Source organism: Erythrolamprus reginae, chromosome Z (assembly GCF_031021105.1).
Source record: "Erythrolamprus reginae isolate rEryReg1 chromosome Z, rEryReg1.hap1, whole genome shotgun sequence".
Lineage (NCBI taxonomy): Eukaryota > Metazoa > Chordata > Lepidosauria > Squamata > Dipsadidae > Erythrolamprus > Erythrolamprus reginae.
The window spans coordinates 111088734-111110967 of record NC_091963.1 but is presented as its reverse complement, the minus strand read 5'-3'; the positions used below and the strand labels follow the sequence as shown (position 1 = coordinate 111110967).

At 36.0% G+C, this 22234-nt stretch overlaps 1 protein-coding gene across 5 annotated transcripts in view; it reads left to right on the top strand.

Annotated features, from left to right (window-relative positions):
- ARHGAP23 (Rho GTPase activating protein 23) overlaps nucleotides 1-22234 on the top strand; it is a 252063-nt gene that overhangs the window by 223155 nt on the left and 6674 nt on the right. For 3 of the 5 annotated variants that reach the window (XM_070727660.1, XM_070727659.1, XM_070727658.1), the window contains 7 exons: nucleotides 129-202; nucleotides 5675-5764; nucleotides 7694-7819; nucleotides 10041-10082; nucleotides 11256-11349; nucleotides 17121-17152; nucleotides 18365-21840. In XM_070727660.1, the coding sequence (XP_070583761.1) occupies nucleotides 129-202; nucleotides 5675-5764; nucleotides 7694-7819; nucleotides 10041-10082; nucleotides 11256-11349; nucleotides 17121-17152; nucleotides 18365-19537 (1631 nt within the window). In that variant the 3' untranslated portion in view covers nucleotides 19538-21840. Of the gene's footprint in view, nucleotides 1-128; nucleotides 203-5674; nucleotides 5765-7693; nucleotides 7820-10040; nucleotides 10083-11255; nucleotides 11350-17120; nucleotides 17153-18364; nucleotides 21841-22234 lie in introns of those variants that run through there. The other 2 variants (XM_070727662.1, XM_070727661.1) reach the window with 2 other exon arrangements.

Below are 22234 nucleotides of genomic sequence, written 5' to 3'. Positions count from 1 at the left end.
GAAATTATATTTTAGAAATGAATGGTCTTTCAAGAAGTATTTTGAATCTCATTCTCAATTTTTCTGAACTGCTTAATTTGTTTTGTCTTAAAATGATACCACAAATCAGAAATATTTTTCTTTTCAAGATAAATACAATGACTTTATTGAAGCCAACCGGATTGAAGATGCCAGTGAAAGGATGAAGACCTTACGCAAACTGGTAAGACCGTGGAAGACCATGCTGGCTTTTTCTTTGAAGAACTATATGGGGAAATGTCAACATTTGATCTCTGCTTTGAAAAGAAAGGTTGAATTTCAGTGATTGAACACTATTTAAATTTTTTTTTTTTGGGGGGGGGGGATGGAGAGTATCCAGGACAGGATAATTGAGCCTCTCCTGTATGCTTTCTTGACTCCAATAAGGAAAAATCTTCATAATGAAAAGTAACACTTATTTTTATGCTGAAGTTTCAGTCTCTAGCATTTTAAACTAGCCAGAGATAGATTTCCATCACAAGTCTTTCTAAACCACTGAAGATTATATTGAGCTTAATATATCCAGGCAGCAAATGCAACTTCTGACCACCAATATATCAGCTTCATTGGACACAACTAGACCATAGAATACTTGCTTTGAATTCTGATATCTCACATTGTGCAACTTTTAAAAGAAGATACTATTATAGAGAACGACCCAGATTGCTCAGTTACATTATTTTGTGTAAGATTAATCTTGAATTTATAAGACAGAAAAGACATGTGAACATACACATCATTTCCTATAGTAGGGGATAGAATGGGTTTGTAATATGCTAACTTGATGCAGATCTGTAAACTGGTTCTTTTATTGTATAAATCACTGCCAAGCAGCAATCACTGTATCATTACTGGTGGCCTGTCAGTTCCTTTATATGTCTTTTGAAGTTTTTAATATTTTATTTTCTTAAGAATTGAGAACATGAAGCATTCTTCATTCAATTGAAAACCACATAGGTAACTAATTTAAAACAAGCTTGAGGTGGGAATGTCATAATGCAAGAAATAATGGCCAGTACTAAGGCAAGAAAAACATACTTTTCAGAACATGTAACCATTAGGAAACATTGTCATATAAGAAACATAAGAAAGAACTGAGGGAAGGGAGGGGAAGGGTTAAGGGTGAAAAGTATGAAAATTAAAAATAAATAATAAAAAACCCATTAGGAAACATTATATAGCCCATTTTAAAATGGACAAGAAGTGAAAGCCTGAAGTACAAAGGAAAAGATATTATAATATTAAAACAAGTCCCAAAAAGAGTGAGGGAAAGCCGGTGGAAATATTACTTCCTTACTAGAATACTAATCAAAGAAAATATAACTTTCCATTGGCTCATCCTTGAAGGTATTTCTCTACATTGGTAAGGTTTTAGAAGGAAGTTGGAGAACATTGATGAAGCAAGAGTGTTCTATGAAGAAAGTGGTATGAGTAGATTTGAACAACCACGCACAGAGAAAGAAGCAGAGCAGGGGCATCCGGTCAGGACAGGGAGGAAATACAAGGTGCTAGAAGAAAACAAACACAAACACAACAAGAACTGGTGTTAAGCAGCAGACTCCGAGAACCTACAGAAACCAAGAAATATTATAAATAGAGATGTCGCCAGACATAAAAATGTTCTCGGTAAATGTAAATAGCTTAAATAACCCAAGAAAAAGAAACCAAATATTTGCAAAACTTAAAAAACAGAGAGCACAAATAAATATCTTACAAGAAGTGTATATTAAAAAATCAAATAGAAAATTACTATGTAATCCAAAATTAGGAAATATGTATACCACCTTGGCGGATCAAAAGAAAAGAGGAATAGCAATGTATGTTGAAGATACAATAGAGACAAAACAATTATATAGTGATCAATTTTACCAAAAACCTTTTGGGAAATGAGTTCAGAATTATTGTTAAAAGATATTTGGCGTGAACGCCACCCACGAAATAAACAATACAGATTTTATTCCAATCCCCATAAAATATGGACCAGGATAGACATGGCTTGGGCCCCAGCCTTTACATCTGAATTTATTACTGACATTCAAATAGAAACAAATAGCTGGGCAGATCACAACCTATTAGTAATTTACTGGAAAGGAAAGCAAAAATTAAATGTTTGGCGAATGAATAGAAATATCTTGCGAGACCCTCAATATTTAGAATGGATCAAAAAAGAACTAGAAATATTTTTTAGTATAAATAAGAATAAGGAGATAACCGCACAAAATTTGTGGGACACAACAAAGGCATATATCAGGGGATTGACAATCTCTTTTGCAGCAAAAAAAAAAAAGGGGGGGGCGGAGAAACAATGCCAACAATTGCAGAAAGAATTGAAAGAATTAGAACTAGAATTACAGTGTAATGGATATAATAATAAAGTTAAAAGGAAGATGTAATTAATGAAACATAAGATAAACCTGACAGAACAAGAAGAAATAGCCAAAAAAATAAAAATAGCAACAGGAATACTTTGAACATGCGAATAAACCGGGAAGATGGCTACCTTACAAGTTGAGAAAAGATAGAGAAACTAAAACAATAAAGAAATTAGCAGATAACAAAGGCATAATAAGACATAGACTAGATGAAAAGAAGGAAATAGTCTTAGAATTTTATAAAAATTTATATCAAAAAGAAGAAATAAAAGAAGATAAGATTTTTAACTTCTTAAATTCCATAGACTTGCCAATATTAACAGAGGATCAAAGACAAAAACTTAATGCTCCACTTACAATGCTTGAATTACAACAAATACTTAAAAGTCAGAAAAATAACAAAGCCACAGGTCCACACGCTATAACCGCTGAATTTTAAAAATTAAATAGCAGTATACTTATTTCGAACATGTTAGAGATTTTTAATAAGATAATAGCAGAAGGAAAATTACCCAAATCCTGGTCAGAAGCCTTAATAACATTGATACATAAATCAGGAACAGAGAACGAAAAAATTCAAAATTATAGACCAATATCACTATTAAATGTAGATTATAAAATTTTTATCTCTATATGTGCAATTAGATTTAAAAACATTATGAATAATATAATTCATGAAGATCAAAATGGATTCCTTCCAGGCAGACAAATTAAAAACAATTTAAGGACAATTATAAATACATTGGAATATTATGAACAACACCCTAAAAACAAATGGCATTAGTATTTTTAGATGCTAAAAAAGCATTTGACAACGTTAACTGGACTTTTATGAAAATTCAATTAAATAAAATGAATGTTGGCACAAAATTTTTCAATATCATCGACGCTATATATTCAAATCAATCAGCCAAAATTATTTTAAATAGTGAACAGAAAGGTTAGTATTATTTAGAGGAGTTAGAAAGGGTTGCCCTATTTCACCATTGTTATTTATTTTAACATTAGAAACATTATTAATAAAAATAATAGCCAACAAAGATATTAAAGGATTAGAGATTAAAAAAGAATCTTATAAAGCCCAGGCTTTGCTGACGATGTAGTTTTTATAACAGAAGATCCTTTGATATCAATATCAAAATTAATAAAATTAATAGAAGGTCATGGAAAAGTGGAGGGTTTGAAAATTAATAAGGAAAAAACTCAATTATTAACTAAAAATATGACAGATCTACAGAAAAATCAATTAGAGAAGTTGACAAACATGAAAATAGCAAAGAAGGTAAAATATTTAGGTATTTGGATTACAGCCAAAACTATATCATTAAAGAATGATAACCAAAAGAAACTCTTAGGCCAAATTAAAAAAGATTTAGAAATATGGAATAATCTACAGCTAACACTACTTTGAAGAATTTCTACAATAAAAATGAATATTCTTCCCAAAATACTGTTCCTATTTCAGGTGATCCCAATTAATCCGGGAGACAATTTTTTTTAAAGAATTGACTAAGATCACAAAAAAAAATTATATGGCAAGGGAAAAAACCAAGGATAAAACAAATCACCTTAGAAGATTTGAAGACGAGGGGCGGACTCGCCCTTCCAAATTGGAAGTTGTATTACCAAGCAGCAGCCTTATCTTCGATAAAAGAATGGTTAACTTTAGAAAATAGAAGATTATTAAATCTTGAAGGACATGATTTAATGTTAGGATGGCATGCTTTTATTTTGTATGATGAATACAAGCAACATTCTTACTTTAAAAGACATACAATCAGAAAGGCTTTACTAAATGAATGGAATACAATAAGGAAAAATAACTTCTTAGTAATGCCAGAATGGATCTCTCCAATAGAAGCTACATGCCCCCCAAATTTACTACAAGAAGGTAAAATTTGGAAGTATAGGGATGTATTAGATAATCAATTGGAACTAAAACCGAGACAAGAGTTACAACAGGCAGGAATTGTAACTGGCTGGTGGCAGTACTAGCAGATTCAATCAAGATTCTAAAAATATGTAAGAACATACATATTTCAGAAAGACAATAATATACTAGGGAAAATATTAACCAAAAATCAAGGAAAATTGATAGGGAAGGTATATAAATATTTGATTAACTATAGGATGATAGGCTGGATAATATGATAATATGATAATATGATAATATGATAAGCTGGTGTAAAAATATAAGAAAAGAAATAGATATAGATACGTGGGAAAAGGTTTGGACATTTAACTGGAAGATAACTAAATCAGTTTCCTTTAAAGAAAACCAAATAAAGATGTTTTATAGATGGCATTTGCCACCAAATAGAATTTCAAAAATGTTCCCAAATACATCCCCTAATTATTGGAAATGTAAAAAAGAAATTGGAACGTACTTTCATTTATGGTGGACGTGTCCAAAAGCAAAGATCTATTGGAACAAGTTGGAAAAATGGTTAAGAGAAATAACACAAGAAATTAAGAAGACCCCAGAATTCTTCTTATTAGGCATTACGAAGGATAAAAAAGAAATATATTATTTAATAATTCATATTCTAGTTGCTGCAAGAATTGTCTTTGCACAAAAATGGAAAGATATAGAAATTCCAAAGGATCATGAGGTTTTTAGCAAGATTATGCAATGCGCAGAATTAGACATGATGACGAGGCGGTTGAATAATCAAACGGAAACAGAATTTTATAAAACTTGGCAAAAGGTTTATTGTTGGTGGAATAAAAGAAACATTTAATGATGTTGAAGTATAGAGTTTAATAGTTAAATGTTTTATTATATAAAGAAATACTATGGAGACGTTTTACTTTTCTGATCTGATCTAAATAATAATCAACTTTTCTTTTCTGTATTAACATGACTTCAATACTGAGCGGAGCATTTGGAGCTCCTTTTTATGTTATGTGTTATATTTTGTTTATTTTATATTGGTTTGTCTTGTTATGTCTTATCATTTTGAAAATAATAAAAATATTTTTTTTTAAAAGGAAACATTGTCTAGCCTTGCAATAGTGCAGGGCATACGAATATACTGGTACATATTGTTGGAATGCTTTAAAAAAATTATAAGAATTTTTTTTTATGGAAGAACAGTAGAATTCTACAGCTGAATGTTCCTATGGTACCACTTCTTTTGTGTCAATTTTTAAATAATGGATTGAAACTAGAGAAGGAGAGAGAAATTGGAATAGGATCTTGCATTAGCATCAGTCATAAAATGAGACAAATAAATACTCCTGATTGATTTTTTAAAAATATATTTCTTCCATCTCTTATTCAGATCCGGGATTTGCCAAGCCATTATTATGAGACCCTCAAGTTTCTGGTGGAACATCTCAAGACAATTGCAGACCATTCTGAGAAGAATAAGGTAATGTTACCTCACTTCACCTGCTTTCCTTTCCCTACCCAGTGGTCTGTGTGCAATAGAATATTCAACTATTCAATGGAAAGGAGGATTAAGAGGTACATGATCTAGGAAAATGAATTTTTAGTTTGATTGTGGGTTTCAACTTTTCAAAGATCACTAAGATTTTATCTGGGAACTTATCAGCTTTATATTTCAATGTTCTGTTCACCAATCTGATTCTCTTCCAATGTATTAAAGCTCTTATGATTTCCAGTTATTAGAATAAATACCTGGGATGATAGGCATAAGAGCCCAATATGTCTGGAGTTCACCAATGAAGAAACCTGTGCTAATTATGTATCCTATATTCCTGCAACATGTTCTCAGGTGAAAGAAAGGCTGTGGGGTTTCTGGATTATGGTTAGGAAAAGGTTTCCATAATGGAATGTCAAAGACCACCTTTTGAATATTCATTAGAGTCGGAATATTTTTCCAAGAATTTAACACCAAAAGGTTTTTGCTTTATTAGCAAGAACGAACAATTCTGCCTCATAAGGAAATATCCCTCTTTCCCTTTCTTCCTTGATTGCTAACCTAATTTATTTAGCCTACAGCATGAATGGACAGTTGTGGCCCAAGAATAAATTCCCTTTGTCCCTTCCTCCTCTCTCCCATTTTAATTCAATTAATCTTCATAATAATATAATTCCAGACACTTTTAAAAAGGGATTTAACATCAGTGCCTTAGCATGTGAAACAATGACTGATGAGTGAATTCCATATATAATTCAAGTCACTTGTTTCTTAAAACAATTCTTACTTTTTATATTTCTTTGTAATATGCACAAAAATCTTTTACTCACTTATTATTTTGGTCAATGGATTGCAAACTAATTTTATAATCTGTAAATTGAACCAGAATTCTCATTATATAATATTTTTGCTACTGATTTAAGATAGTTCTTAAACTTATGGTTAATTTTGTTTTCTTCAGACCTGAAGATAAACTCATCCAATGAAGACTTTTCAATCTTGTCATTTGGAAGGTCTCTAATAGCTTTGCTAATGGGCAATTTCTGAAAGTGATTAGAAAGTGAGATTTGCAAATTTATTATCCTTTAAAAGTGACAGCTGCCATTGCAAATAAAATTGCTAAATCCCTGGGTCTTCTATCATTCGAATTCATGGAAAACCATTGTCCTTTAGTTTCTTCACAAGGAGCAGCCATCAAGAGCATACATGAGCAATTGCCCATCCTTTCCTTATCTGGAGAGGTTCTATAGAACCAATCTTCCCAACTGGTTCCTTCGCCATTATCGTGGTCATCAGCTCTACCAAAGCTATTTTCAATTTGTCAAATCTCCCTTGGTAGTCCCTGGAATTCACCTTTCTTCATTACCCATCAACATATTTTAGGAATGGAATATTGATGGGTTTAAACAAAAATTTTCCCTATTGTACTTTGATGAACCCCGGTGTTTTGTTTTTAGCTTGTTCTCTTGAATGATTCTGTTTGTAGTCCTTATATAAAAGTAAATTCCTAAAGTCCCAATTTGCTCCTTTCCTTGCCATATTCCACAAATAGATATCTGTAGTGAAAGGTTTGTTTAAATAATAGACTTTCTAATTCCCGCATTGTGTTAGGAGAATGTGAAATGAGTGCACTAATTACAACATCCCTTCCTGCTACAGGAACCTTGCTATGCTTCTTTGTGTCGTGCGGAATTTAGAAAGCTGACTTCCCCGAGTCTAAATTGCCCTTGAATTTGGATCTGCCACAATTAAAGCAGTTCTTTGTGGATGAGGTGCATTTAAAAAAATAGAGCTTTCTTAGAACTCAAAGCAGAGAGGCTAATATGATATGAATGCAGTGATATGTATAACTTCACTCCAGCCTTGTTGACAATTGTTCATTTTACAGAAGTAAAAATGCAATTAATTGTATTGCAGATGGAGCCACGGAATCTGGCCTTGGTATTTGGTCCCACACTAGTTCGAACGTCGGAGGATAACATGACTGACATGGTGACACATATGCCTGATCGCTATAAAATTGTGGAGACCCTCATTCAACACGTAAGGAGCAAGGGGAGTTTGCATCTATACACATGCACACACATATATATGTATGTATCATCAAATGAATCCAAAATATTTGTTTTAAAGAAGAAATGAGGAATGTGTGATCTGCTGGATATTACTGAATGACAGGTAGTAGCAGCAGTATTTGAAATTCGAGAGCATATGGGGAATATCATACTTTCCCCATTTCTGTTTTATATATATTAAGGGCAGTAATAATACTAAAGAGTCAAAGGAAAACAAAATAATAAGACCCTTTATTACAATATTAATTCTGCTAATTAGTAGCACCCAGTTTTTTATTTAATAGGGTGCAAATCCTTCAGTTTGAATTGTAGTGTTCAGTTACAGGATTGATTGCAAATAGTTCAAAGGATTTCTGTTTTTAGATAATAATTTAAAAAACCCTTTCTATTGTTCTATTAGAGATGTATGGATATACTTCAGTAATCCCCAGTGATCATTAGGGAAGAGAGAGGAATTTATTTACTATGCCTATATGATCATACTCCTCATAAATATTATATGGTATTTATACACAGCCTATTTCTTCAGAAGATTACGTTGGTGTACACCATTCTTTTCTCGCACTTTTATTCGTACACCAATCCTATTTAACATAGTATGAGAAAAAGTCATGGCTAAATAGAGGTTTTAACTTGGATCTTCTTGGTCCTGGTTCAGCTTTCATTATAGCTGGATAGAGCCAATCATGCTCTAGTTTTGTTTCTCCTCATTCTTTAGGCATGCCTTTTTCATTCAAAGGTTCAAGGATTTCTGTATAAGGTTTATCTATTTTAAAACGTTCGACTTAATTTCAGTAACTTTCAGTGAACTTACACCAACATGACAGGTATTTTTTGGATTGGCTAGTGTGCCACATTAGCATATAAAATATAATCAGCTCTAAATGAACACAAGGAGAAGACCAGAGAAAGTTTCAAGTGCTTACCTCAAAAACATTGGGGTATTTATAAGATGTATCAGTTGACTGTAAGGCTCATATTTCTAATTTAGGGCAGTAATCATGCATGACTTCACACAATGATTCAGAGCATATGAATTATATTAAATTAGCTCTTGAATATTAAGTCAATGGTGGAATGAAACACTGCACAAATCCTGCAGCAGGCTGTAAACTTTATTTGAATCAGAAACTAAAGCTAACTTCCTTTTTCTAAAGGGAAATAAGTATCAATGTTGAGCATAAGAGAGGGGAGAGAGTACCTACTGACAAACGTTTATGGAATCACAAATATATTCATTCCAAACCCTGGAAGCCATTTTGCAAAGAAAACATTTCTAGCTTCTGAGAATTTTATGTTAAAAATATTATAGTAGACAGGCAGTCTTCCCAGAGAGATAGCATTTTGATAGGTAATTCTGGGTTCAGTTGATAACCTGGAATTCATTAACTGACTCTGTAGTTTCATCACCAAAACCCCAAAACCTTACCCTTATACCAGGGGTGGGCAATTAATTTTGCCATGGGGCCGCATGAGAAATTGGGATGGCTTTAGAGGGCCGGACTAATATAATTAACTCAGTTCTACCCAATACTGTAAAGACTCAGACCCTGGCCTGACCTAAACACCCAGACCCATTCTACAGATCCCTAAGTGTTTGCTTTACTGCAACATGGTGCACCACAGTCACTGCGCTGGAGTGCTTGCGTGGTTTCTGTGCTAGGCCGCTCTCGGGAGGAGTTCGGGGTCCGCTCCAGTGCGAAGATGAAAGAGCTCACCGCATCTGCCGGGACTCCTCCGGTTCCTGCTTTCCTCATAATTTATCAGGAAAGCAGGAACCGGAGGAGTCCCGGCAGACGCGGTGAGCTCTTTCATCCTCGCACTGGAGTGGACCCTCACCTCGACAGACCGGTCACAGATAGTGGGCGGGCCGGTCACAGACAATGTGTGGGCCGCATGCAGACCACTGGCCACCCCTTGTCCAGGTCTGCCTTAGACTGTCCACTGTTGACCTTATCCGATTCCTAAGAGGTCAGTAGGGGGCGTGCATAAGTGCACCTGCATGCCTACTGTCCCTGTTCTGATGTTCCCTCTTATCAGTACCCAGTAAAATCTGGTTCACAGCCCAACATTTGTAATCACCTTGCTGTGATTTCCTTTAACACACTGTGTTCTATATATACTGTATATACTTGGTTGTATTTGGTTTTCTAATTTCTCCTTTGTTTCTCCCCCACTCACCGCAACAGTCAGACTGGTTTTTCAGTGACAAGGAAGAAAAAGGTGAAAAGGTAAGTGATTAAGAAGGAGGCAATGCTCAGTTTATGTCTGACTGCTGATTTCACAGGATATAGAGAAATGCCAGAAGAGAAATATCTCTTATTCATGACCTGTAGGTACATTCTTCTGAACTCTGTGCGTTGTTGAGAATCCATTAATAAAGGAGGACAAGGAGTGTCTTTACAGAGGCAGCATCCTTAAGGACAGTTTCATTTCTCAAATTGGCTCCCCCCCCCAAATTTTGTTTTCAAACACCTGCATCGACACAGACATGTATATGTATCTGTCTATTTTATCTTCAAGTCAAACTGTCTTTGTAGTATACTGCCTACACATGTGGAGGGACCAACCTAATTTTTAATCAAAATACTAAGAAAAATGAGATACATAAGGGTAAGCTAAACATGTCAAAAAAAACAAGTCTAATAGAGTGTTAGTCTTTGCTTCTTTGCTCTATCAACCTGTCAATTGGGCTATTTTGGTTTATGAGTTTATTAATATTAGACCTTTATCTCATCTTTAAAAAAAAACCAAAATGATCAACTAATATACTTCCTGTGTCCCATTTGCCCCACAATAACAGCCCAGGGAAGTGCTGACCCAAAGTCACCCAACCACTCCATATTACTTTCATGCCTAAGAGAGGCCTAAAACCTACAGTCTCCTGACTTCTAGGTCAGCGCTTGCACCAACTCATTGCCTCTCAGTTCAGCCCTTTTCTGGAAGATTGTTAGATTTGTTTCAGAAAAGTCTTGAGAAATCCATCTCCACCATGCTAGAAATGTTTCAAAGACCATTAGGTGATATTATTTCTATTGCACTAACTTATGGTCTTCTCTCATGCGTCTATAGTGATTCACTGGTCAATTTTACTGCAGCTTTCATGTATTGATACATGAATGCTGGCAGCAAGTGGTCATAATTGACAGGACACCAAACAAAAGTTTATGGACAAAAAAAAAAGCTTTACAGAGTATAAAAGGGCATTTAAGTGGTATCATAGCCCTCATACCAAACTAAGTGAAACAATAAAGAAATTGCCCAAACAAACCCCCTTTATAATGAAAGCAGTTTAAACCTATAATTCACTCAATAGTCACAGACTGAAAAATACAGAATTTGGTCCTCTTTTCTATTTTAAATCAACCATTTTTCTTCTAAGTACACATGTATCCATTTCACAGACCCCTATAGATGAACAAGAGGCCCAGTCAATGCCAAATATTGAATACCTTCTACCCAACATTGGAAGAACAACAGCATCAGGAGATGCTTCAGGTAAGCAAACTGAAAGTTTGGACTGAATGAGATCTCCTGGATATGAAAATCCCCTAGGACAAGATTTCTCATAGTTGTTCCAATCTTTTTCTACTTTTGAATCAAACATTCATGTCCAACAATTCCTCATGAATGTGGCTATCTTCCCTGCATAGAGGTTCTATTAACCCAGTGTTTCTTAAGCTTGGCAACTTTAAGATGTATAGATTGCAATTCTCAGAATTTTCCAGTCAGTTATGGATTAATCTGAGACAAATGTGTAAAAAAAGAGATAATCTTGCAGCTTTTGAAACATTGGACTCTCGAGAGTTTCATGGGGGCAACAACTAGGAATGCCTCTCCTCCATTCTTTCTCTGGTGCTTTGCCAGTTGCATTGTTGGCAGCAAAAATAATAATGTAATCCTTAGAATTTAGGCATATGTGGCAGTTTCATTCTAGTTTATCCCTGTGTTAGTGGTGAAATAACATTTGCATTGCTAGAAAAGAAACCAACATTTATAGTTAGATCTCTCATATTCCATCTACGGTTGCTAATACTGATGAGCATATTTCTGATTAATAGTGATGTTTTTGTCCTCTACTAGTTATAGTTGCCTTTAACTTTTCTGCTGTCTTTCTTCTCTTTTCTCTCTTTATCTTGTGTCTCCTCCTCTTTCCAACTCCAGCGGATCTGCCGGAGCTCTAGAGCTGGTACAGTCTGGTTGTGCTCTGATGTTCATGCACTAATTCCATTGGGTGATTATGAGAGATGGGGAAAGGCAGAACTTTAGATTTTGGCTCCTTATTGGATTTTTCATGTTGATTTGAAAAAAAACCCTCACCCATGTCATTTGCCTAATGTAAGATTAGGGGGTGGTTTTGCCTTCCAATTATTTTCCTTCCTGTTTAAAATCAGGGAACTTCTTAAAGTCAGTTAGTAGAAATTCCTAATTCAAGCAGCTGGATTTGAAAGGTTGACAAATGAGATAATAAATCAATTTAAAATAAATGTTTATGGGTATTTCTAAGTAAATTTTTTGACATAGGAGCAACAGTTTGATTTACTGAATTTTCCATTATTCGGTTTTTTTAACCATTTGTAACCGTTCTTTATTTTAGTAACATAAAAATCATATGTCCAGTGCTTTAACATGTCACAGCGTACTTTTACATTTTTATTAAATAATTTTCTAATATTCTAATTTCTATTTTAATTTTTTCTTTTTTCCTTTTATTATACTATAAATAACTTGAGTAGTAAGGTATTAAAACATACTGTATATAGGTCATTTAAAAAAACAATAACTAAATGTGATTATATTAAGTATACAGTATTTACAATTATACTTTAAGGTTATAGTATAATACTCACTAAGGATAAGCTGTCACTGAGGTTTATTGTTTAATGAGTAGATATTAAATTATAAGAAAAACTAAGCACTGTAAAGCAAAATAATCACAATCATAAATTTTAAATGTTCTCAGTAATAAATTCTTATTATCGGATGTCCAACAAAATGTGCTGAAGGACATTCTTCACCCAACCTTTTTGCCTGGCTAATCTAAATTTGAAACTGAGATTTGAATCTGATGTACAATTCGATGAAGTGTCCTATGCGGCTTGAGAGCCTGTACCATATTTTTCCACTCACAAATATCAAAATTCAAGTAAAGTTTTATCTTCCAAGTGTGGTGCCATTTCTTTAAGCTCTGAGTGTTGAGTCAGTGTGATTGTTTTGCCTTTTCTCTCTCTTGTGATTGCCAATCACTAATTCCACATGAATGTTGCAGTCAAACCTGCAATGGAGTAGGCCTTGTGGGGGACATCCATTAATTTGTCCATTGGTTTCATTGTTGCTGACATTGCTGTGGCAAATATATGTGTGTACTTGTGTGGGGAGGCTTGTTCAGAAAAGTTTATTCAAACCACCTGCTTGATGATGTGCTTATTTGATGAGAAAACCACTGTTAATTCTGACATGCTTCTTGTGGTTCCTTAGCCTGGACAGGAACCATTTTTGTTGGCTAAAAGCGCTTTTTCAAATTGATTTTTAAGAGAACCATAAGGGAAAGCTAATTTAGTGACTAATGTCACTGAAAGGGTCAGAACAGAATTTTAAAATTCCTTTTCCATTTGTAGGGAAGAGAGTATGATTTAAAAAAAAAAAGCTCATGGGAGCTTAACATACCTACCTTATTTCTTGATTGATGAAAACCATGAGAAATTGTGCCATTGATATTCAGCAGCTCACTGTCATGATGTGGTGGTTTGATGGCTGCAAAGAATAGGATGATGGCTGCTACAGCCTACTGATTGCAAAGCTGTTTACTTCTGACTTTAATTTGACAGCTTCTTCTCCCCATCCTCCCCACACCTTGCATTTGTCCCTTGGTTGCTTTCTTTGGTTGTCTGGCTTGGCTGTTGACAGCGCTTAAAAAGAAGAGCATAGGAGGAGACTACCTGGTATGACTACATTGGCATTGGACAGTAACTACTCTGTTCCTAGTTCCCAGTGTCTATTAGTAGTTAGGTTTAGGAAAGCTCCCTGAAGCAACTTCATTTACCAGAGGAAGCAATTTCTTCAAATTCTTTCTCCCATCTGTATATGGTTATTTGAAATGCAATGTACAGAATTTGGACAATGACAGCTATCCCAAAAGACTTACGAGAGCCTCCTAAGATATGAATACATAAAAATAATTTTAAGTCTTCTTAAAGGGCTATTATAATGCTTGCTATTCTTCTGTTTGTCTTATCTTCATGGGTTATTGTTTTGTAAATATATGCACATATGTAATAATGCTCTAAAATTATTTAAGGCAATATTAAAATCATATATGTAAACTCACTCACCCAATCCCTCCATGCTGCTCTGTGATGGAAATGGGTGGTTAATAAGTTTAAAAGAGAGATAGATAAATGAATAAAACCTGCACACTCTAAAATGAGAAGGAGGAGGAGGAGGAGAAGGAGAAGAGGAAGAGGAAGAAGAAAAGGAAGAAGAAGAAGAAGAAGAAGAAGAAGAAGAAGAAGAAGAAGAAGAAGAAGAAGAAGAAGAAGAAAAAGAAGAAGAGAACATTATAAATTGATTCACAGTGGCCAGTTGTTTTGCCGGACTTGGCATTAATTACTAGCTGAGCCCCAGTATATGTGTTTCCATGTTTCCTGAGCAGTGCGGCTTTCTGCATTTGACTGAAGTTAATTTTGTCGATTTTGAGCTGTTTTAAATGTGATTCCAGTGCGTTTGGGACAGTACACAGTGTTCCAATCACCACTGGAATTACCATGCTAGTTTGTGCCATAATCGTTGAATTTGGGTTTTTAAGTCCTGATATTTTGCAATTTTTTCAAGTTCTTTTTCATTGACCTTGCTATTCCCTGGTATTACAATGTCGATGATAGTCACCTTGTTTTTCTCAGTGTAATGTCTGGTGTATTATGCGCCAGTACCTTATCCGTCTATATGTGAAAATCCCACAAGATCTTGACCAACAGATTTTCAGCTACTTTTTCAGGCTTGTGTTTCCACCAGTTTGCAGCAGTATGGATGTTATAGTTTTTGCATAAATTCCAATGGATCATTTGTGCCACAGAGGTGTGTCATAATTTGTAATCAGTCTGCATGATTTTCTTGCAGCAGCTGAGCACATGGTCTACAGTTTCATCAGCTTCCTTGCACAATCTTTCCATGCCTTTCTGTGATGGAGTTGGGTGGTTAATAGGTTTAATAGATAGATAAATGAATGAAACCTGCAGATTCTAAAATGAGAAGAAGAAGAAGAAGAAGAAGAAGAAGAAGAAGAAGAAGAAGAAGAAGAAGAAGAAGAAGAAGAAGAAGAAGAAGATTTTATTGTTATTATTATTTTATTTTATTATTATTATTATTTATTAGATTTGTATGCTGCCCCTCTCCATACACTCGGTTGTTATTGTTGTTGTTATTATGGATCCTTTAATTATTTGCACTTAAAGAGAAGACTTGCAGGCTGATCTGAAAGCACAGATAAAAGTCCTGCAATTAAGCATTGGTAACACTAAAACAGTATATCTCAAAAGACGTTCCTTGTATATCCTTGGGAACTTTGAAACCATTCAAAATGTCACGTTAGTATTTTACACCACCTTACCAAAATCTCATGATATTTCAGTTTTATGGGAGTTAGGACAGACACTGTACTGAGCCATGGATGTTGTCTACAAAGGGACAGCAAATTATTGCTATGATGTGAATAACTTGTAGTTTCAGTTAGCAGCCCCATAATGTCATTGTAAATAACTGAAATTTCTGGACCCTTTGCAAAGATAACCTCACATATAATGCATTGCAATAATCCAAAAATAAAGGATGTATCTTTAGCAGTTCAAGCATTATCCCTTGAAACAGTTTTGAGTTATAACCTAGCCTAATTAAGTTTTACTTCAATTGTGCAAAGTGGTTAATATCTCTTTTTAGAATTGATTGCATAATTTCCTTTGGAATTATTGAAATTCCTTTTTCTCCTCTTCCTCCTCCTCTTTGGGAAAAGTGGTAGAAATGAGAGATTAAAACTTGAAATAATTCAACTCTTCTCCATACCTCCATGGAAAACATACTATGATCTCTCAAAATGCTTCAGACTATATTTATAGTCCATCCGGCCAAACTGAGTCAGGAATTACGCATCTCCAGCACGAGTGTTGCTTTTTGACATGAAATGTTGACACTTTTAGTAGAATTAGTTGCCTATGCCTGTGTGAATGCCTGTGTGTATGCAAATGTGTGCATGTATAACATCATATATATTTCTTATTCCTTTATAGCTAATTTGGGTTTTCTATTGTTTAAGTCCCTACAGGAGATTGGTAATGATGATTGATGATAGGTCTCCCACTGATACTCAATATTTGTGCTTTCTGTATTAAATTTCATTGTCATTTTTCACAAATGCATTGGTCATTTCCATTGCAGCATCTGTTATCCTGGGCTGCTTCTCTTTCATTTTGTCATCCACAACTATGTCATTTTGTTGAACATTTTAAAAATGAAATGAAATGCATTTCTTGAATAATTTCAGAATACTCTCTCGTATATTTCTGGTTATTTCGGAGATCTTTTTCTTCTATAACTATTTAATAAAAATTAATTTAATAAAAACTAGCTGGGAAGAAAGATTTGCTTTCATGAAAAAGTTATTGAACGATTAATTGACTTTGGAATACCTCATTGTATATTTTGTATACTTCTCAAAGTGGAGGTGTTCCCCTACAGGGTATGTCAAAGGACATTGTGTAGTCCTAAATATGTAATTCGTGACTGAATTATTCTAACAACAAAAGGAGCTGTGTCAATCTGAAACCTGTGGTTATAAATCCCTGCCTACATCATTTCTGCTTTAGTCAATTAATCTTTCAATAACTTTTTCATGAAAGCAAATCTTTCTTCCCAGCTAGTTTTTATTAAATTAGTTAATTAGTTAGTTTTTATTAAATTAGTCTGTCTCTTACCTGTAATTATTTTATGTGGTCAGCACAATGAACAGGCAGAAGGCAGCATAGGAAACTCGTGTTGTCCAACAGTTGCCTCCATTTTTCATGTTGATCTTTAGCTGGAAAAAATCATTGGATAACCTGCTTATTTGGCCTTGTTGATCCTTTGATTGCATGCCATTTATCAAGTCAATATCGAATCTTAGTGATTACATAGATTTTTCTCCAGGATCACTTATCTTTGCAATCATTAAGCTCTTCAATTTGCTAATCTTGCACAATTGTATTTTTAACTCTCCTCTTTTTGTGTATTAATCCCTATAGATTCAACTAATAGTGGATCAGCTAAATCAAAGGTAAGATCTCCTCTGGATTATTTTTGCCTTTGAGAGATGTCGTGTTATTTATTTATTTATTTATTTTATTTATTAATAGAGTTAAAAGGGACCGTTAGGTCATCAAGTCCAACCCCCTGCCTGAGCAGGAAACCCTACAGCACCCCAGCCAAATGGAAGTCCAATCTCCTCTTGAAGGTGTCCAGAGTTGGGGAGTTCACCACCTCCCCTGGCAGGCAGTTCCATTGGTTGATCGCTCTGACCGTCAGGAAGTTCTTCCTTATTTCCAGGTTGAATCTCTCCTTGGTCAGCTTCCAACCATTGTTCCTCGTCCGGCCCTCTGGTGCCCTGGGGAATAAAGAGACCCCCTCCTCACCGTGGCAACCCCTCAAGTATCTGTAAACTGCTATCATGTCCCCTCTAGACCTTCTTTTTTCTAGGCTGTCCATGCACTTTGTTAAGTACTTTGGCACTTAACATGTCTTGTTTTAAATTGTTTTAAAAATAACAACAACCCTGTAGACACTCAAGCATGATACGTTTTTTTGACTAAACAGCCATGGCCTTGTTTTCTGGTGTTGTGGTTTTTTTGCTAGAAGGTGCAACTGGCCTTTTCAGAGTGTGCTGCTTTGTAATGTACTTCTCAGCAGCTTGCAGGTGACTGAGTTGTAGTCCAATGTACAGACTCAACTTACCCTTTTCTTTCTTATCTTAAACTAAGTGTAAGATTATTCCACATCTCCCATGTTTCTCCCCCCCCCCCCATATTTTCTGGCTGGTTTTCTAAGTTTATGTAGCAATGAGTTCACTGTTCTAAATCATTATAGCCACCCCAACACCCTCTCCCCCAAAAGGGGGGAGAACTGGAACCCAGAAATTAATTTTATAGTGTGCATAGTACATTTAATGAAAAAGATAAAAAGAAGAAGAGAATCTCTAAGAATCTATACGGGGAATATCAACAGGTATTTTACTGCATTTAAGGGATCCTAAAATTAGAATTTCTAATTGCTCTATCTACAAATATGTTTTCCAAAATAGGAAATAATACAGTTTTTGTTTTTTTAAAAGCAAAATATGCTTATGGGAAGTCTAATCTATATTGCTAATTAGCATTAAGGATTATGTGGGGTAAAACATTGCTCTCCAGGGCAATCCAACAAATAATGTCATTGGATATTTTTCTGTTCTATAGCCCTTCTAAAATGCTCTGGCTTTTGGCTTCTGTTCCAGGCTTCATGTGGCTCACGGAAAGAGCACTACCATAAAGAGATGCTTGCCATCTCTTTCATCTCAGCTGTCAACCGCAAGAGGAAGAAGCGGAGAGAGGCCAAGCGTTTTGGGAGCAGTACAGATGATGATTCTGAGCATGAGTCAGCTGTCAAGAGAGACGAGGAGGAAGAAGTGGCTCAGGAGGAAGAAAGAGAGGCTGAAAGATTCGAGAACAGCAGCAGAGCTCCAGTTCCTGATGCGCAGGATGTCTTCCAAAGCCGGGCAAAATTAGAAGCAGAGCAAGTAGAAAGAAAAGTGGCACCCCGAGGAAGCCCTGAATTGGCCCTGGATGCCCGCTCAATTGTATCAGGTTACTCCACTCTGTCTACCATTGATCGCAGCCTATGCTCTGAGGTGCAGTCAGTAGCAGAGAGCCGTGGGGAGGAGGCAGATGATGAGCGGAGTGAATTTAGCCATGTGGAGACAGATACTGAGAATAGCTTTGTGCCAAAACAATCTGGGGTGCTTCCCAAAGGAGCTAGTGTGGCAATAGTGGAGGAAGGGGGGGCTGCTGCTTCTGAAAAGATATCACACAACCGAACCTCCTTTAGTTCCCACCACCTCATGCAGTGTGACACTCTGGCACGGCGCAAGCTTTTGAGGCCCCGACACAATAGTGAGTCTTCTTCCAAGGGTAGCACTGATGTCCCAAGTTCCAGTTCCCCAGGCAGTCAAGAGTCATTGCAGCCTGTGGGTGCCCCTGAGGTCCACACCCGACTTTCCCTCACAGAACAACTTCGACTCCGACTCCGCGGCTCTGCAGATGACATGCTGGCTGTGCGCCTGCGAAAGCCACACTCACCTGAGACCCGGCGCAAGAAGAACAGTTGGCGGCGCCATACTGTAGTGGTCCCTGGTGGTCTCAAAGACCTCAATTATGAGTGGAAGGAACAACATGTATTGGGGACTACTGAGGCTGGTCCACTAGACTCCTCGAATAGAGGTGCACTAAGGGACAACAAAGACTCTGGGCTTAGCAGCCTAGAGTCAACCAAAGCTCGGTCTTCCTCAATCACACCAGGGAACATGACAGTTCCTAACCAGCAGAGTGAGCCACAGCATTGTAAAGGCAGCTCTGAAGGGCGTTCAGCTCCCCGACGTACAGCCTCTTTACGTTTCCACCAATGTCTTTAGGTAGCCTTTCGTTGAAGCTCTTGTAGAATGAATGAAAGGAAAACTTGGCTTGCCCATGGTAACAGCCTTGTCTTGAGAATGGAGGAGGGTGCTCATAAGGTGCAGCCACACTTGAAAGCTCCCAGTACTGGTCTTACTTTGTCTTTTTTCATACCTCGATCTGCAGTGGAGCAAAAACCTCTCCTCCTACCTACCCCATACCTATCCTTGCTTTCTGATTCCCCCAAATATTAATTTAATCACACCATGGTTTTGTGATTTGTGAATGTATTTATTCTCCTCTTTCCTTATCCCCAGGATGGCAGTCAAAAACGAAACAAAACAAAAAAGCTGAGGTAGGTCTGATACAAGGAGGGCCATTCATTCAGCCCATTGAAAAATCTTGATTTGGGATTGACTGGAGTTATCCAATTGATGGGATAAGCAGCTTCATTGCTGCTTCAAAATGCTGGGTCTGCAAACAAAGGATATTTTTGGAGGAGGAGAGAATCAGAAATAGAATTCCTCCAGTTAATTTTCCTAATTTTGATTAGTCCATGGTACCTCTTTTCTGTATTTATCTGAAAGAGGCCTTGGAATTGGACAAACCAGATCAGATATCTTCATGAATTGAGCCCGCTTCCATTTAATCACTGATGTGGGTTCACATTTACACAATGGATTCCTCTCTACCCAAAGTTCCTCTCACTGTTATCTAAGTGGCAGTTGATGATGTTGGGAGGTTTTGAATGTTCCCCTAAAATACCCATTGCTCCTTTTTCTACCTTTCCTCTAGAAAAGCAAATTCCAAAATCTTCCATCTATCATAGCTTGGCCTTCATCAGGTTCCTACAGAGAAGGTTATATCATCTTGACGTCTAGCACATGCATCAAAATCTTATAGATATAAGCAAACTCGGGATTATGTATGGTATACTCTCAGCTGCACTTGAAGACTGTTTCATGTGAAAACTGCAGAGGTATAATGGTCCCTGAAAGGTCGATAATCTCTACAACATGTAAAGGGCACTGCTGTTTTCCTGCTCCTCTTAAGCATGGGTGTCAAACTTGATCTCATCACGTGTCACAACCTGTTTGCCTTTGCAGGGCCAAGGTGGGCGTGGCGTGCATGTGACGCACCTTGCCTGCAGGCCGCCAGTTTGACACCCCTGCTCTAAAGTGATGTTGTCTCTAATTTTCAAAAGTCACAAAGAGATCTATAGCATCACACTATCTGATGTATTGCAGCTTTGGCTTTGAAAGCTTTGGCTGCAGTAAATCTGCTAGCATTTAACAGCATTTCAAAATGCTTTGGTTTTGTTGCAAGACTAACATGATATATACAATGGATGATATGAATTATAAATGATACAGTACTAAATGGTACAACTCATTGTGCCTTTAAGAATATAGTCCCACTTTTTTGCTTAACTCATCTAAGATTTTCTTGTAAATCTTAGCTAAGGATGCAAACTTTTTCCAGATTGATTTTTCCTTTCAGACTGTGACAGTATCCCCATTTGAATAGCACTCTCTGCTCCTATCTCCTAATAACAGATAGTACAGTCTAGGGGGAAACAGATGTGATTAACACCATTAACACAATACTGTATATGCAGAATATACGAGGGCAGTATTTTAGGAAGAAAATTAGCTCATGCAAATGATAATTGTGTGGACTGAATCACCTGCTAAGGTGGCATATATGTACTGTGTGTTAGTTAACAGTGCTTTTCTATGTGACTTCCTATGCTCAGAGGTGGAAAGGATGAGTAGAGGCACTATGTGATTTTTGGGTTTGGAAAGAGCAAGAAGAGGTAGAGGAAAAACATACCAGGGCCCTGTGCAGATGTGCCAAAAAGGAGCTTCAGAATTATTATTTTTTTAATCTTTTAAAATTTCCAGAACATAAGTTGACATGATTCCATTCAAGTCTTTTGGTATGATGAAAGGCTGAAATGTCAAGTCCGTGCCATTTTCTGCTTTACTGGTAACTTCCACAACTCACTCACTCTCACAAAAGAGCAATATTTGATTTTCATGGTGCTACATTTATTTTCAACAGTGTCCTTCTCTTTAGTTTTCTCATTATACCACATCGAAGTAAACCAAGGAGCCATTTTATTACATGTTGCAGATCAAGTAGGGTTTTCCATTTTGCTATTCCTTGCAATTCCTTCAAAAAGAGAGACTTAACATTTGTTCTTGTTTGTTTGTTTTTGTCTTGTGGATCCCACACATGTCTCTGTAGAATTTCATTTGGTCATAAAAGCAGGAAGTACTCTTGTGATGAATAAATATGAGAGATTATCTTTTAAGATAAATGTTTTGGTGTGTAATAGTTACTACTTCACCCCTTTATGCCTAAGTACAAAATTGTTACTCCCTTGGAAGGAGTTTCATAACTCTTAAGAAAAAAATGTTGCTGTGAAATAACTTTTCTCACTTTCCTGTCAAGATATATTTTAATTGAAAAAGAAAATGAAAAAGTCATTTTGCGGGGAAACCAAATCAAAATCCTGACATTCTTGAAATTCAGTGGGTGTCTCAGAGCAAATTGCTGTGTATAACATAGCCTCCATCAAAAGTACTCTTTCTGGAAAAATAATAATAACAGAAAAAGTGACAAATTACTCTTGAATTTCAGTATTTGCTGATACATTCCAAAATCGTTATCACTGAATGAAAAGGAAATATCTTTTTAATCGAAATAACTCT